Raw genomic sequence first — 17,275 nt, 5'->3', positions numbered from 1 at the left:
AGGTAGAATTTTGTTCACTAACCCATTGTCACGTGATGGAACTGACAGCAGAACAAGAGGAAAGTGCGAGAATGGAGCTGCAAACTTATCTACCCCTATCTCAAGCGGTTTGTGCAAGTACAGTTATATTGGAATTTTAGAATTATTATTTCTTTCTTTCTAATAACACCTCTTTGTGAAGGTGTTCGGAACTTTGCTGCTGAAGTCCAGAGTTCACGCAGATCCAATGAAGGTGTTTGTGGACAACTGGCCAGACTTCAGTGTTCTCGTTTGTAAGCCAACCCGTGAACAGGTAACAGAGAATAAATGTGTTGCAATATTCATTATTGGTCACGATTTTTAACTCTTTATTTGTTCAGGAAACTGACTTTTTTAAAGATATACACATTTTTGTAAAAGACAAAGCAGCTTTGGAAAAAACAATAAGAAACGGCAAAGTTTTTGATTGGACACAGTCCATGTGTGTAGGTGGGTAACTACTTTTATGCTTTGGGTTAAAGTTTAACAATATATATGGCACTTTGATCTAGTTTCAATAAACACCACACTGTATTGCTATTGTGACTTACAAAATAAATCTGACAAGCATTTATTTAATAGAGAAATACATTTTCTTTCAGTGTTTTAAAACCTTCAGTTGATTTAACAAACCTTTTTTGCTGTAATAAATAGGCACTGATCTTGACAACAGGGAGATATTTAAAGCAGTGGCATCAGAAAAACAAAGTTTATGGAGACATCTGTCACTGTGTCACATGATGATCCTAAAAGACTTGTCCTGCCTCCCTGATGTAAACTGGTAATTCTCTCACAAATTCTTCTTTATTTTGTTTTTTAATTCATCTAAAAACACTCTTTTGATTTTCTTTAGCTCTGGGATCACTCTGGGCTCCGTGAATGAATCCCACATCCAACTGCTCAAGCAGACGTGGAAGTTTGGGCAAGATAATGCAGTGAGCATGATCCAAAACATGGTGAGATACTTCCCGTCCTGTTGTGTGCTGGACGCAGAGGGACGGCCCGTGTCCTGGGTTCTGACTTATGCATCCTGCGCTATGGGGATGCTGTACACCCTGCCTGAACACAGAGGGAAAGGCTATGCCAGGGTGGTGGTCTGCGCACTGGCTAAAAGACTCTACACTGAAGGATACCCAGTATTTTGCTTCATTGAAGAGGAAAATACAGTCTCTTTCCAGATGTTCAAAAGATTAGGATTTACAGAAGACCCCTCGTATAGACACACTTGGTTTGACTTTACACCAATTGCTAATTAATGGTGTATTTGCAAACAAACATAAGACCTGTCCTCATTCACAAACGTCTAATAAAAGCTTGTCCGCATCTCATCTCTTCTCTGAAACATCACTTGAAGCTTGGGCAGACCTAAACAAAAAGAAATGTACGATATCAGTGGTAGTAATGACAGCCTGAGCACTTAAATGAAAATATGACATAATTGTGAATTGTTGTAACATTATGACTGGCATTGATTTGAATTTCTATACCTCTTTTCATGATAATCTTCCAGACGGAGCAGCCAAGTTTTCCAATAATCTGACATCAGCTCTGAATTAATCTTATGAGCGTGAGCAGGCGAGCCGTCTTTGTAGGCGACAACTATAAGACCATTCTCAACCTGCAAGAGGGAAAGTTACATTTAGTGGCTCATGACTGATAAGTGTAATATTTGCCTTTTTCTTATTTCTTTCCAAAGAAAAATGAAGGAGCAAAAAAAAGCACCTGGTATTTGTAGTTGACGTCAGTGTTGAGCGCTCCAGCGTACGCAGCCACTTGAATGGGGTTGTCGTATGTGTTGCTTAAAAATGGCTTCGATTTTTCGGAAGTCTTCCAATCAATAAGACATAAGACGCCTCTGTCGGAAAAAAGTGAATTGAGTTTAAAGCGGCCAAGTATTTCAGCTTAAACATCAACAGAAAAAGTACTTACGAGCACTGAGATACAGGCTTCTTTCATCGTACTTAAATTGTAATAAACGTTTATACAGCAGCTTTATACTTACTATAAGCTAATATACATATTTTTGTACTTTTGATTTATCAATTCAACTGACTCGTGTACTTGGATGGAAAGAATGAAAGCCAGCCCGATTACAATAAAAAAAAGACTTGTATTAAATCTATACAATTGCCTTATGTATGAATTGTGCGCTACAAATCAATGAAAGTAAACGATATACACATTTTATTTTTATTTGACCACTTAAAGGAACAGGCCACCATTTTTCCATACTGAGATATGTTCTTACATGAGCTTAGACGAGTTGGTGCGTACCTGCCTTGTCTTTGTGTGTGCCCTCAGTCACGCACAAAGACCAAAGATGTTGTTAGCATTTGGCCTCTCCCAGCATATTCCTATAGCTCCGAACGGGGGTGAAGTTGGAAGCTACCACGCTCTTCCACGGGCACAAAGACCAGACAGGTACATATCAACTCGTCTAAGCTCAGGTAAGAACACATCACAGTATGGAGAAACGGTTTCCTGTTCCTTTAAACTAATGCACCTTTCCATCAATATTCTAAATTGTGTCTGTAAATTAGGACAGTTACCTGTAGCGGGCAACACAGTCCACAATGCCCAGATAATTCAGAGCACTGTGCTGGACTGTGCTCTCTATGGCTCGCACTTCTCGGACATCTTCCAGTACATGCGAGACGCTCTCCATGTACCCGCGCACCTCAGGGGAATACTGGGACATTTCAGAGGGGCTCCCCGCCTCCCACTTCACACCCGATGTGAAAACGTCCTCCAATGCAGAATGAAACGTCCTCCCCTGTTTGAAAAGATCTGCAAGAAAAACATTAAAAATAGAGTCGTTTTCTTAAGATATAGTCATTATAACATGTAACATTGATAAGCATATAGAGTTCGGGAAAGTCCACAGTTACCATGGAGATCCGCCATCTTTGCAGCTGTTAGCATACATTTCCATAGACTAACATTAGCTAAAAACTGTATAAAAAGTGGAGGAAAAAAGCCGTGGAACAGCTCCGTTAGCTGCAGAGTTACTGCTGGTAAATCCATCTAACACACTGTGGTGTCCAAGTGTTTTAATGTGAACAATAACTCCAGTATTTGAACTTTTAAAATCTCCATTAATTTACAATTGCTGCTAATCCCATAATGCTTAGCTATATGACGTCACATTCCCGAACTCTATTGATTTATATAAGCATGTTTTCTACTGATATGAATTTGCTAAGTCACTCAAGAGCAATTCTTAAAGTAGGCAAGGTAACAGCCATTATTCGGGTGATTTTACTAGTTTCTTATATACATATTCTATTTCTATTTAAAGATGGGCATGATTGCACTCTATAGTTTAACTTTTTGATAAAAACGCATATTATTTCAGTGCCTTTTTTATTATTACATCTCTGAACTTACTCATCTTTCTTGCTCAACTTCACTTCGAGCTGCTGTGGTAGTAACCAGTGTTAATTTCGTCGACTAAAATATTTAGTCTTAATTTTAGTCAAAGTGATATTTTTGTTGACTAAAATTGGACTAAAACTAAATTAAAAGTTTTTCATGAGACTAAAACTATGACTAAAATGTCCAGATGTTTCAGTCGACTAAAATAAGACTAAATAAAAATGAAAGGGAGAGACTAAAATAATCCAAACTTCTATTGACCGTCTGAAAGAGCCTCAGATCATGTAAATTCTCTGTTAAAGGATCAGCTCTGAGCTTTGTTCATGTGGAGCAGCTCCATGAAGATTAAATATGATTATAATGAATATTATCAATGCAAAGTTGACTAAATTAGTCTTAAATTTAGTCGACTAAATTTACTTGAAATTTTAGTCGACTAAATTTAGGCTACTTGAAATTTTAGTCGACTAAAACTAGACTAAAATTGAAGATATTTTTTTGACTAAAACTAGACTAAAATCGAATTACATTTTCGTCAAAAGACTAAGACTAAAACTAAATTAAAATATGTTGTCAAAATTAACACTGGTAGTAACAGAATAAGTCGATGCTGTAGTGGCGTTTGTGCTGCAATACTTACTTTGACTATACTCCTTGAAGCCTTCCTCCCCCAGCTCCTGCACCATCTTTCTCTTCCACCTCTCCAGGTAGAAGACCTGCTCCGGGGACAGTGTCTGCTGAAGGATGCGGGTCACACTCGGGACAGCACTCCTGCCCTGGCCCCTGCTCAGATGAATCCGAGCCAGTGGTCCTGCCCCCGCCTCCTCCTCCTCTGCTGTGGTCTCTTCGGGGTGTAAAAAAGGATGGAGGACTTTAGGTGACCTCCTCCTCTCGCCTCCCGTAGCGGTCGCGGTAGGCGGCGGGGTACCGATGATAGGTCCATACATGTGTTCATCCTCCTCCTGCATAGTTGTGGGGGTCTGTGAGCTCACCCTGGATATGACAGACTTCACGAGAGAAGAGTAGCGCTCTGTATCCACTGCGCTGTATGGGCTCGGTCTCTTTGAGGATAACATCCCGTGACCCGACGACAAATGAGTCACCAGGTGGGAGGCACAACAAGGCATCTGAACTAAAAAGCCCACAACAGAGGCATTTCTGAGGGCGAACATGCTGGTAAACTTTACACAACAACGCGGGGGACGAAAACAACAAGAGGACTCTTTTATTGCTGTTTAGGCTCATACACAAGAACATAAACCCGCTTGATTTGAGGTATATTTACGTGTTTTGAGGTAGTTTCGTTTCAAGTACTTGCCCAGGCATGTCTCAGTGAACAAAATCGTCAGATTGCACAACAGTTTCCAAACGACGCGCTCATTTCGCTGGACACGTTTCCGTTACGTGGGACTTGTAGTCTTTCGGGGGGGATTTGTAAAAGGACTCTAACGGTAAAAGGACTACATTTCCCAGAGAATATGGTCCGTCACTTAAATATAGCCGTAGCGCACAAAATTATAATACATCTTTTTGTATCTTGTTCTCCCCCCCCCGAATCATTATTGCTGTTAATAGTGACTGACATTTGCTCCTATATTACTTATTATTTATTATTTCTGAACGTATGGTCTTAAAACGAGCAGTTAAAGATTGATTATGATTGATTTGCATACAGACGAATCGCCGGACTTCTCAACGTGTCACTATCCAGTCAGATTAGGCCAAAGGCGGGACTTTATCTTTCATGATCGTCATCGAAATGAGGGTAAAGAAAAAAAAAAAAAAAAAAATAGTTGACAGCTCCTCGTCAGGCATCTCTCCAACAGCAGAGAGCTTCCTGGATTTAGTTTAGCTATTTCTGCTGTCCGTCTGCATAAGTTACTCCCCGTATTTTTAAGTACCAGCATGACATCCACTTTAGACGAAAGCAATAAGGAAAAAGTAAGTTGTGTGTTTGTTTTTCAGCCAAATTGCACCCAAAAAAAAGATACTTGTAGCTCCCGAGTTAGCCTACACTGTTGCAGCTGGGCTAACTTACACACAATCGCGAAGTTGCTTTCAAAACTAAGACACTCAACGCGTATTTTGGAAATCAAACAAATGCGATTGTTCAGTGCTCGGTTTGTGTGCTATTTATGAATTGGTAGACTCTGCTTACAGCTATAAAAAGCCACGTTGTTGCTTTTCTAACTCACTGTTGCTAAAGACATTTTTCGCCTAGTAGGAGATTGGTTGGATCAGCTGGCTTCAAATGATGTGCCTTTTTGTTTATAAAAAGATGGGGTACGTCTGAGTTGCAGCTGGAGGCTTTATGATGCAATGATGAAGTTATACATTTTGTGGTCGACTAACTGCTATCAAAAAATATTTAAAGACGGTGGATTTTCTGATTATCTTGCATGAGCTGCGCATCGAAAACGACTCAAAATTGCTATTATTTAGGAAGTACAATTTTCTGGCCTCACGTTTAATGTTTTTATTACAATGTTTCAAACCTGGTGATCTTGCTTGAGTTTTTGCCAGAGCATATGTGTTCTGAAATGCATGTGATTCTTCTATTTGTTTTAGTTTAGAATATGTCTTCTCTGAAATGGTAGTACTCTTGGACATGTGTAAAATGTCCACTGTGTGCTGACTCTTTCATTTAAAACATACATTGTAAAAAATATACTTGCAAAACTTGTACAAAAACATGCAATTAGGTTTCCACAATTGTGCCGCTCTAAAATGTTGCTTTTCTCTCTTTCTCAGCTTCGTTCAGTGTCTGTGGACTTGAACAATGACGCTTCACTTCTGATTGACATTCCTGATGCGTTGTGTGAGAGGGACAAAGTCAAGTTTACTGTTCATACAAAAGTATGTACATTTTTATTGTAAACTAATTGTAGATTTATTTTCATGTCATTAAACATTTAAAATATATTTTTTTCTAGACAACACTGAGCTCTTTCCAGAAGCCGGAGTTCTCTGTCCCCCGGCAGCATGAAGACTTTATTTGGCTCCATGACACTCTGGTTGAGACAGAGGAATATGCCGGTCTTATTGTATGTTCAGGTCATTTTAAATGTAGTTTTTCACCTTCTATTTTAACATAGTTGTCCATATCTCTCCAAAAAGATTCCTCCCTCACCACCAAAACCTGACTTTGAGGGACCACGAGAAAAGATGCATAAACTTGGAGAAGGCGAGGCCACTATGACAAAGGAAGAGTACACTAAAATGAAACAGGAACTGGAAGCGTGAGTACACACAAGCATCACTGTCATGTAATTTTACATTCAACAAGTTCCTCAAAGTGGTTTTATGTCCGTTTTAGGGAATACTTGGCTGTGTTCAAGAAAACCGTGCAAGTGCATGAAATCTTCCTGCAGAGGGTCTCCTCACATCCCATTCTAAGCAAAGACAGAAACTTCCAGATTTTCTTAGAGTACGACCAGGATGTAAGTGCCTGCATGTTAATGCTGACTTCATTTCCCTGAAAACAAAGGAAATGGAGTTTACTGGAGAGTTGTGACACATGCCCTCTGTCCTGCTGTGGTCAGCATTTGTGGCCCTGTTCAATAGTAGAGAGTGCGTGTGTGTGTGTGTGTGTGTGTGTGCGCGCGCGTGTGTGTGTGTGTGTGTTTGTTTACAAAGCAGCTCAAACTTGACTAAAACTTGACATTTATTTGTGAACAGTAATACTCATATATTTATTATTTATACTCGGGTGATTTTTTTTTCTTTGAATCTGTAGCTAAGTGTAAGGAGAAAGAATGCAAAGGAAATGTTTGGAGGTTTCTTCAAAAACATGGTCAAATCAGCAGATGAAGTCTTAATCTCGGGAGTAAAGGTTGGTTCTCACATCATGTGGAACAAAGACAAAGTGATGCAGTAGCTCCTTTCCTTCGGTAACTTTGTGTATCGTTTTGTTTCTTCCAGGAAGTTGATGACTTTTTTGAGCAGGAGAAGACATTCCTCCTCGACTACTACAGCAAAATTAAAGACTCCACTGCCAAAGCTGAAAAAATGACTCGGTCACACCAAAGTATTGCATCCTTCTCACAATTATTGAAAAACCCACAAATGTCTCTAAATGGTATTTCTGTTGAATCATATGATTTGTTTTAATGTGTGTTTTAACAGATATTGCTGAAGACTATATTCGCATCTCGTCAACTTTAAGCAGCATTTCAGCCGACGACGGTACAGCAAATAAAAAGTAAGTTTAAAAGTTTGAACAGTCTGTTGTTGTTGAAAGCAATAAAAACAGCAATAAAGTTGTCTCATTTTATTATTCAGGCATTTAGAGAAATTGTCTGACCTATTTGAAAAACTAAGAGTAAGTACAAACTATCTAAATCTGATAATCTTTTATGTCTATGTACTCCTATGTATAGTGATTTCTATGTTTTTTACAGAAAGTGGAGGGACGAGTGGCATCGGACCAGGAGCTAAAACTGACAGAGCTGCTAAGATATTATATGAGAGATATTCAGGCTGCAAAGGTGAGGTATTTATTCCATAACAAAGATCATGCATTACAGTAAACAGAGGTCCGATGGAGTGAATAACATAGACCAATGGTTCTCAGACTTGTCCTTGATCTAGGCCTGGTGGGAACTGGTAAGTCGGCAGTTGATGTTTAGCCGGGACCAGCATTTCGATAGTTTATGCTATTGTCAATGTGTATCATGCGGTAACATTCACATTTATGCCCAGCAGTGTTCAAGCATACACTATGGTTAGTGCTAGTTAGTTTGTCTGAAAATATAAAAAACTATAGCTCTAAACCTATCTCTAACTTTATGGTTAACACAGACCATGCATCTCTTTATTGTAATAGGACACAATTGTCAGGGCTGTGAGCCGTTCAAAGCTGCTGCTCTTGTGGACAGTAATTTTGCAATTGCTGTGTATTAAACACATCATGTTGATGGTGTTGCACATGTAATCCTGTTGTATTTTCTCTATACCTTGGGAAATATTTATATTTTTAAAAGCTGTACTAAGTGACTTGTTTACCTTAAATCCTTTTCGTGGTTCCTCTGGGGGTAATACAAGTGTTAATGGGATGATTGGGGGGTGTCTTTCCTCTCCGGAGCCACCAATACGCACTAATAGAATCCCGAAGAAGCAGCTAACAGGGGAACGGGCAATGCTAACTGCAGGCTAGCGCCCCTTAACAGTATTTACAGCCAAGTTTGAGTAAAAAAAAAAAAATCTCCATTGTGTAATTGGATGTACAATATCCCTTTCTCCTTTTGTCTTTTCTGTCAGTGTAGTATTTACTCTCACAGACAATTAATGAGTAAAAAAACGCAACATGCTACGACACCTGCAGTGGCGCTTTCGGCCTCTAGGGGCATGAGTTACTTAGTATTGTTTTAAGTAAATCATACTAACATCAACTATCAACATTGTTGCGACTCTTGGACTGTGTAATATACTAAATTAAACTTTGTACCTCTTTGTTCTTTGTAGGACTTGTTGTATAGACGAGCAAGGTCTTTGGCCGATTATGAAAACTCAAACAAGGCCTTGGACAAGGCCAGACTGAAGGGTAAGGACATCCCTCAGGCTGAGGAGAACCAGCAGCATTGTCTGCAGAAGTTTGACAAGCTCTCCGAGTCCGGAAAGAAAGGTTTGTGTGTCTTCAAGTGCAATACATCAACTGTTTCTGCTCTTGGACAAACGGTATGTAAATTCTGTTGTTTTCTTTAGAACTGACTAATTTTAAGGGCAGGCGTGTAATGGCCTTCAGGAAAAACCTCATAGAGATGGCTGAACTTGAGATAAAGCATGCCAAGGTTAGTGCAGATCCATCTTTTATCTCTCTCCTTTCTAAAGCAAAAAAATGTCTTTATTGCCAACCACCATTACCGATGTTATTCTACGATTTCTCAAAATTTCCAATGGACTGCATGTTCTCCCTGTCTGCTTAAGTTTCATCCGGGTCCTCAGGTCTCCAGGGCTCCCCTGAAAAAGAGATTCTTAATGTCAGTGGTTAAGTCATTGTTAAATAAAGGTCATTATAAAAGAAGACTACCTGCTGTGAGGAGAGACCACCAGCCGTTTTGAGTTAAATTGTCTTAAAGGGGGGGTATTATGCAAAATCGTTTTTTTCAAGCTTTACATCATGTTATTATGTCATTCCCTCATTAAAAACATGCCTGAAGTGTTGCCTTGGCACATTCATATATTTTTGAGTAATCTGTAAAAACTCTGATGGCAGCCATTTTAGGGATAGCTTTGCCTGAGTCCTCCTAGGAACGCCCCCACCTCCTGGAGACGCCTCCGAGCTTTCGTCACCAGCCGAGTAACCAACCACTGCTCCTCAGCAGAGCCCCCTCCCCACTGATGCCACAGACAGCGTGTGGAGGGGGCGTGTCGGAAAGGGTCAGAGGTTCTTAAAGAGACAGAGGCCTATTTCAGGACATTCGCTACAGCCATTTAGAGAGAGCAATTTTATACAAGGCAGTTATTCTAATTTACTGCATTTACAGACCAACAGAAGGTTTCGTCATCATTGTAGTGTGCTATAGACTGGTGCTATGTGATTGAAAAAAGCATAATACCCCCTCTTTAATACAAAACTTGCTTCTTTCCACTCCCATTCGGACATGTACTTTCTTTCCATGTACAATTTTCATTGGCATAATGGATGAACAATGGATGTTTTTCAAGGTCTAAATAAAAATGTGTTCAAATTCATTCATTCAAATTCTCCTTGGCTTCATTAAGAGAGCCTGTAGTACCTGTACTGCCGTTTGAGAGGCATGGCAGTCATCTTTCTTTATGTATATATGCTATAAGCCTAACTTTGTTCTCCCTTGTGCACAGAACAACGCCACTCTATTGCAAGGGTGCATCGACCTAATCAACAACAACTGATGCGTCCACGTGCTTCTGCCATCACCATCTGATGTCCAGTGGAAATCTCCAGAGCTTTTGATGGACATGAACCCTTCTCCTCTTCTACCTGTGGGCCTTATGTCACTTTACGAACCTGCACAAGACCGAGCCAGTGTCTTGTAAGCAGAATACATGTATGTTTACACTCTCCTCTGCTCCATCCTTTATCCATTAGTGTTGGATGTACAATCTTCGCTTTCCGAAATAAGACTGCCAATGTGTTGCCAATGTCTGTGATGATTTTTCCTCATTTGCCTTTCTGTTTCAGTATTGCCATGTTACTTAATCTCAATTTGGCCACACTCAACTTAATCTCTATACAAAATAGATGCAAGTACTCCACAATGCGTGAGCTTCATTAACACTGTTACTCATGTCCACATAATTTGCTCAGTTCAATTTATATTATGAACTAAAACAATGACATCAGTGCCTTTACCAAAACAAGTTATTTAAGTTTGTTAACACCCAATACCTTTGTGGAAGGATTCTGAACACCTCTGCACAACGTGTTTTCAAATACTGTGTTCCTTGTGTTACTTTCAATATTTTACGTCAAATTGCTTGTGTCACAAAATGTACCATTCGTCTAAGAGTTTACCTTTTAAACAGATGCACTAAAAGGGTGAAAACATACTGCAATCAGATGGAGTCGAACTGCATTATAGTTTTTTATAAAGAAGTGAATGTATTTCGGGTGAATTCCAGTTCTTTTCAAGCCTTTACATATTCTTTATTGGAGAACATTAGTGTTTTTTAGATTTGTAATAATGAAAATAAATAAATCCTACTTTCCCTACTTCCATTTTGTATCAACCAGAATATCCACTTAAAACTGAATTTAAATGTGTGTAAATTACAAACAAAACAAGCGGATTAAGGTTGTGATTATTAAAGGGACTACTATAACAGTAATATAAACTGTATATATCACATTTCATATACATGTAGATTATTTCACAGCAATGAGTAATGTGGATAATTGGCTAAATATCCATGGCCATTTCTACATCTATATTGCTTCAGCCTTTATTCTTCTTTCGGGCAAATATTTACATGCCAGTTTTAATCTAAAAATCTTGGAAGACAACTGTGTGAATGTCCACAAATGATAAAACCACTAGAGGGCAGTGTTTCACCACAGGCAGCTGGTTGACGTGAGACACAGCTGTATCTGTGAGCGTTGTGTTAAATCCATTGGCCACCGCGGATCATGAAGCGAGGCCTTCTAATACACATTAGGTTGGCTTCGAGGAAATGCCAGGATACTCCAGGGAATCACAGACAGAATGCACTTTTATACGTGGATTTAGCAAACGAGGCAAAAATATATAGCCCTGCACATGTCAGTTATGCAACTTTGGTTTTTTACTTTTACACAAAACCTTTTGCTTGCTTGTTTGTCTGTTCATTTGACATCCATTGACCAGTGTCATTTTTGTATCCATTTAGATTAATCTATGCTACGTGAAGTAAAAAAAAAAAATACCAGAACAACTGAAAGCACTTGGAGGTGAACGTGGCAGCCTCTTGTTCTGTTCACTCACTAAGACCTGCTGCTTTACACGGCTTTCGAAAACTCTTAAAAGCTCAAGTACTGTGCATTTGACCCAGAGGCCATGAACCCACTTCACAGTGTCAGATGTACGCCTGAGATTTGTTGAAATAAACCAAACTGCAAAGATGCCTTTTGAGTAGTTTAACAAATGTCTAACAAATCAACTGACACAAATGACAGTTGTTGTAACACATTACGTTGGAATAGATTTTAAACTAAAAGCAGGATATAAAACATTTCTTATACTCTTCACTTTAAGATAAGATAATCCTTTATTGATCTCACAATGGAGAAATTCCCTTGTTACATTCAGCATTCAATAAGATCACTCAGATTGTGCAAAATATACAGGAAATGTGCAAACAGTTAAAAAGAGGTCTCTTGTGTACAATAAGAAAAGCAAAAAGTCCTAGGGGGTGGAGTTATAACAATAGGGAATAAGGATAAATAAAAATAGAATAAAAATGTGAACAGATTTTAAAAAGTAGGAAAGTAGAAAGTAGTCTTAGTGCAGGTTGTCAGTAAGTGAACTGCTGGTACAGGGAATAAAGTGGCGCTGATAGAGATTATTGCATGTAGTTTTGCAAAGAGGTTATTGCACATGTTGCTGTACAGTCTGATTGTACAATCTGACAGCAGTGGGGATGAAGGCCTTGCGGTTGCGCTCCTTCTTGCACTGAGAGTGTCTCAGTCTGCCACTGAAAGAGCTGCTCAACTCCTCTACACTCTACAGTGCAGTGGGTGGGAGGTGTTGTCCATGACTGAGGTGAGCTTGGCTAACACCTTCCTGTCCCTCACCTCCTCCACAGAGTCCAGGGGGCAGCCCAGGGCGGAGCTGGCCTTTGTTGAATCCATTTTAAGGCTGGTAATAATAACAAGCCCTTCACATTCATCAATATGATTTGCACAGCCTATAATCTACATTAATCATTATGATTTTAAGCCTAATTTGAATAATACAGTACAGTAGGCCGTCTTTTGTAATGGTAGTGTCATTTACATGTGAATGCATTGTACAAACAGGTTTTTTGTTTTCCAAAGTTGAAAAAATATCGCATTTTAAAAGTCCATTTTAGTTGGAAAACGTATTCATGCTGATATCGATACAGTAGGCAGTATGGATGGTGTCATTCATCAATTAAATTATCAATATTTTGTCACACCCTTAATCTAGCTGTCAGATTTTTACACCAAGTAACATCTCAAAACATGTTCCATCGGGTCAAAATCAAGCACTAAACAATTTTCTTCTAAATCATATATAACCTGGCCATGTCTTATTAAAAGAAAAAGTCTAAAATTGCAGAATGCCCCGAGTACCACCAGTTTTACATACGGTAGGCTACAGAATGCATCCACAATTTTACAAACCATGTAAAAGGAAATGACACTCAATGCTCGTGGGATTCCCAATAGTTCTCATTTACACTTTCAATTTAAAATGGTGCGAGATCTAAATTTAGACAATGCCCGGGACAGAGCCTCCTGGTACAGTGCAGGATACTATCTCACTACATGCTGCTGACAATGGTCCTTTTTCTAACTGTCACAACACAGGAGAGCTCAAATGACCAGAAAGTTTTGTGAGCTGCACGCTGTAGCGCAACTTTTTCTAGGTTAGCGTGCCCTGCCCTGCCCAGATAGTCCCCGAGAACAAACAGAGTGTCAGATCAGGTTTTAATTGACTGACATAGGTGACAATGAGGTTAGCCCCGTCACACAATGGAAACAGCAGGAAGACAAATTACTGCGACATCTTCTGCTGTTTATTGGCCTCTGCTTTTGTACTTGTTGATATTAAGCTTAAGTATTCAGCAAAAGGCTTTAATGGAAGTCAACTCTGGGCTTAGTTGAGGACAAGTGCCAAAAGTATGGTGCAATGTCATAGGCCTACTACGTGCAAATATTTTCAAAGTGATGTGGTTAATTATTACTGCCTATTGATTTTTTAATTTGGTGTACCAAAACCAAATGTCCTACCAATGGCACATAGTTGCTTGGATATGCTTCTCTCTCTCAATTAAACGATATTGTAATAACAACAGTTTAAATGTACACTGGTTTTGAGATTTATATGCTAATAATATCATTTGATAATGTAGCAATTAATCAGCGGACCGACATATGTGATTATTACAAAACTGGATGCAGGGGCGGATCTAGACCGGGCAGCTGCTGCCCCATTGATGTCATGCGACGTCTCACATCTACTCTAGAAGCTACTTGGTGCTCAAAGAGGCTCACTCTCTTTTTTTTTTTGACAGGACAAAGAATTAGAACAACTTTATAGATTAATAAGTTGGCGCCAACTCCTGTGGCTTCCAAGATGATCTTTTTTTTTACACAAAAGTTTGCTTTTTACCTGAGTTAGAAATCACCTACATTCTAGTAGCATTATCAATTTGTATATCATTTTGGGAGGCTCAGCATCTAAACGGAAATTATCCCTGGCCCTGCTTGCCACCCTGTGATTTTTTTTCTAGATCCGCCCCGATTGGATGTAAATTTGTACATTCTTGGTTGGGGGTTGTATATATCCTATCCAAAAGAAAAGAAAAGGGGGGGAAAGGGCAAAAAATTACAAAATACGAAAAAACGTAATCTTTTTGTGCAACGTAATGTAGTAGTGGTTGGCAAGGTTTACATGGTTTATTAAGTCTACAGTTGATAGATAAATCTCTTCTATGAGTGAAAGTGGTTGTTCACTGGACAAATTGTCCTAGAGCAATGCATTTAGGCACAGATAAATAAGAATATATAAAATATAGTTTACTTAAAACCTTCAAGAAGGAACCTTCATATCAAGGTAGTTTTGGCTTTAATGTTACCCATTTGTAACTTTTCCTTGAAACAAAGCAACTTTGTTTGGCCAGAAATCTTTTGACCACGCATGCCTTAGCTGAAAAACTACACCTCCCAGCAGGCTCACTTCCGGTCCGAGCGCCTCTCAGCCAATCAGAGGCCTCCTGGATTAATGGTCGCTATCTGGGGCACGGGGCCAACACGTCTAGCCAGCTCGAAGTGCCACGACTTCACAGTGGACCACGGATTCTCCAGCGGAGTGCAGGGGGACCTCTCTGAAAGGCAAGTTAGCTAGATATCCGGGCAGATAGGTGGCTGGCAACGGGAGGCATTGCATCTCCAGCAGAAGCTTTCCCCACACATCACATTTCTGAAGAAGCCGACGTAGCCACATCAACGAGGTGAGTGGAGAAATAGTGGAATTTTATTCATAGAGGGATGGTAGCTTAGCCAGTGATGCTAACTTTAGAGCTCACTACTTTTTATAAAACAAAATCAGATATGTTCAATAAATCCCCGTTACATGTGGCATTGTGAAAAGTCTTTTTTTTTTTATTATTGCTACGTGGAGTATGCAATTATGTAACAACAGACGTGGTCACAGTAACCACCCGGGATGCTAGCAAAGTTCATTGATTCATAATGTTGACTCAAATTACAATCATTTTGCAAACTACAATCATTTTAAAGCCAAGGCAATCTAAATATGACCGTCGCCAACCGGCCATTCAAGCCAGAAGCTGAACTATAGCGGTTTCTATTGATGGATTTGCATGAAATGCCACAGTCATCTTTCTGAGCTCCAGATGTGCCTGACCTCACTGCAGCCACTTTGATGTTGAATAGACCCAATCTCCTGCTAAATGCATTTCTACTCTCATCCCCCTGCTATATGTACACATAAACTAATACCTTTTCATTTTCTAGTCAAAAAATCCATTAAAACGCTTTTCTAAAATGTCAACTTTATGCACAAATTCCGTGGTAGCTGATAATATTGAACTCCTGCCTCGCGACTTTAAAGTGCAAACTGTTCCCTGAAGTGAGTGCAGGGACTCTGGACCCAGCGGTGGATTAGCTCAGCATTTTTCCATCCCTTATTTGCTTTTCGTGATCTCTCCGTGTCAAACTTTGCAATGCTGCCGTGTTTTCTTAATGTCTACTTCTCCTCTGCAGCACAACAGGAATATGCAGCAGGATAGATCAAAGAGGGGTATTTAACTTCCCCTCTGGCCCCTGCCAATTTTCCTACCCCAGAGGGCGGCTAAACATTCTCGGCTGTGATATAAGTCTATAAAAGCCCCGAAGGCACCACTCAAGAACGGTTCAAGGTTCACATTAACAAATACTTGTGCATCAAATGAGTATATTATAGAATGTTGTCTTTTTTTCCACGTGTGACTTGGAAATCTGTTAGGACTGCATTTCCTAACAGCAGCCAACACATGGGCCAAACTCCTATGTCTAAATCACTGTTTCTTAACCTCTGGGATGGGGCGACTGGTGGTACGCAGGTGTTATCTTTGGATCTTTGCGCTTCTCATTTTGATCAGACATTGGCATTGGAGTTCATTTGAAGGCTGGTCGCCACTCAGTTTTAGTCAGCCTTCACTCTCTAAGACCTTGCTGATTCTGGATTCAGTTTTGGTCTTTGAAAACCAAATATTTCAGAAGGTTTGGGTGCAAAGTTTGAGAAACACTGATTTCGATTATCTATGACATTTGCTGAAGCCATAACTTGACTGACTTGACTGAAGGCTATATGGCCCGTTTAATCTCAGGGTACAGAGGTGACTGTGAACAGAACATGTGTTTTACATAAGGTACAAATCTATATGGCAAGTAAGCTTTGGCCATCTGGTGTTTACCTCACAGTTTGCTGATAAGATTGCTGGGCTGCCTATAGTTGGTCTCAAGAAAATGAAAGTTTTGGGGTTACAGTGACACCCTGAGGTCAGTCCGTGTAAAAGCCATAAGACTTGAAGTGATTTTAAATAGCATTCATGTATAAACATTCTAGCTTGATATCAATGTTATCACACTGTACTGGCGAAAGCGCAACACTGCCTAATGTGGACTCTTCTTAGTAGTATTTACAACAATTTTACAAGATTTGTGATCATGTAGTAGTAATAGTAGGGCATTTTAATACACTGAAATATGAGCTGCTAAACTATCAAAGAACAAATGGGTTGTTTGTAGAGGACTCAACTACAGGGTTTTTGCGTTTGATACATTATTAGATGCACTTTTTCGATTAATATTTGGGCTGCACCATTAATCGCAATAAAATACAAATTTTGGTTGCCATGAGAAAACTGTTAAAGCATGCAGTTATTTGGGCAGTACAATATACTTGGCAAACAAGATATCCTGTCTTAATGGGGTCTTGCGTCAAAAACATAACAAAAAGACCCATAACTCTCAGTGTTTCTCAAAATGTAGGTGTGTTTCCCAGTAGTGGTTCTCAGGGTCATTTGCAATTTTAGATTTTTTTTTAGTTAAATGCTCTTATAATGCCTTTTCATTTGTGTTTACCGGATTAGGCATGATTCAGTCCAATTTAGGTCTCATTTGAAGATAAATTATAGTGTTGTACCACTTTTTCATGTTTCAGGTCAAACCCAA

The 17,275-nt window shown here is 39.4% G+C and overlaps 3 protein-coding genes across 3 annotated transcripts; 2 read left to right on the top strand and 1 right to left on the bottom strand.

Annotated features, from left to right (window-relative positions):
* LOC306965089 (glycine N-acyltransferase-like protein 3) lies at positions 1–1,274 on the top strand (the record flags this gene model as incomplete). Its single annotated transcript, XM_079559333.1, has 5 exons — positions 1–107; positions 182–292; positions 360–468; positions 673–799; positions 872–1,274. Exons 1-5 carry the CDS (start codon positions 36–38, stop codon positions 1,272–1,274), a joined length of 822 nt encoding a protein of 273 aa, XP_079415459.1. The 5' UTR covers positions 1–35.
* A 54-nt stretch (positions 1,275–1,328) lies between these two features.
* On the bottom strand, positions 1,329–4,698 carry mgme1 (mitochondrial genome maintenance exonuclease 1). The gene is made up of 5 exons (XM_079559796.1): positions 4,034–4,698; positions 2,568–2,805; positions 1,741–1,873; positions 1,506–1,636; positions 1,329–1,383 (listed from the first exon to the last, which is right to left on the bottom strand). The coding sequence occupies exons 1-5, from the start codon at positions 4,563–4,565 to the stop codon at positions 1,344–1,346; spliced, it is 1,074 nt and encodes a 357-aa protein (XP_079415922.1). The 5' UTR covers positions 4,566–4,698; the 3' UTR covers positions 1,329–1,343.
* Positions 4,699–5,176: 478 nt separating this feature from the next.
* snx5 (sorting nexin 5) lies at positions 5,177–11,099 on the top strand. The gene is made up of 13 exons (XM_079559789.1): positions 5,177–5,334; positions 6,145–6,249; positions 6,327–6,437; positions 6,511–6,632; positions 6,710–6,833; positions 7,130–7,225; positions 7,315–7,420; positions 7,519–7,594; positions 7,675–7,714; positions 7,794–7,880; positions 8,857–9,016; positions 9,097–9,182; positions 10,216–11,099. Exons 1-13 carry the CDS (start codon positions 5,299–5,301, stop codon positions 10,264–10,266), a joined length of 1,200 nt encoding a protein of 399 aa, XP_079415915.1. The 5' UTR covers positions 5,177–5,298; the 3' UTR covers positions 10,267–11,099.
* The last annotated feature ends 6,176 nt before the right edge of the window (positions 11,100–17,275 follow it).

The sequence above is a fragment of the Gobius niger genome (genome assembly GCF_951799975.1).
Source record: "Gobius niger genome assembly, chromosome: 7".
Lineage (NCBI taxonomy): Eukaryota > Metazoa > Chordata > Actinopteri > Gobiiformes > Gobiidae > Gobius > Gobius niger.
Note: the sequence above shows the minus strand (reverse complement) of the source record. Positions and strands in the feature narration are given on the sequence as shown.

Coding starts and splice junctions, on each gene's coding strand:
- mgme1 (XM_079559796.1), bottom strand. CDS start 4,565: ATGTTCGCCCTCAGAAATGCCTCTGTTGTGGGCTTTTTAGTTCAGATG. Junction 2,806..4,033: donor CTTCAAGGAGTATAGTCAAA/GTAAGTATTGCA, acceptor TTTTTCTTGCAG/ATCTTTTCAAACAGGGGAGG. Junction 1,384..1,505: donor GAAGATTATCATGAAAAGAG/GTATAGAAATTC, acceptor CTTTTTGTTTAG/GTCTGCCCAAGCTTCAAGTG.
- snx5 (XM_079559789.1), top strand. CDS start 5,299: ATGACATCCACTTTAGACGAAAGCAATAAGGAAAAA. Junction 6,633..6,709: donor ATGAAACAGGAACTGGAAGC/GTGAGTACACAC, acceptor TGTCCGTTTTAG/GGAATACTTGGCTGTGTTCA. Junction 7,226..7,314: donor TCTTAATCTCGGGAGTAAAG/GTTGGTTCTCAC, acceptor TGTTTCTTCCAG/GAAGTTGATGACTTTTTTGA.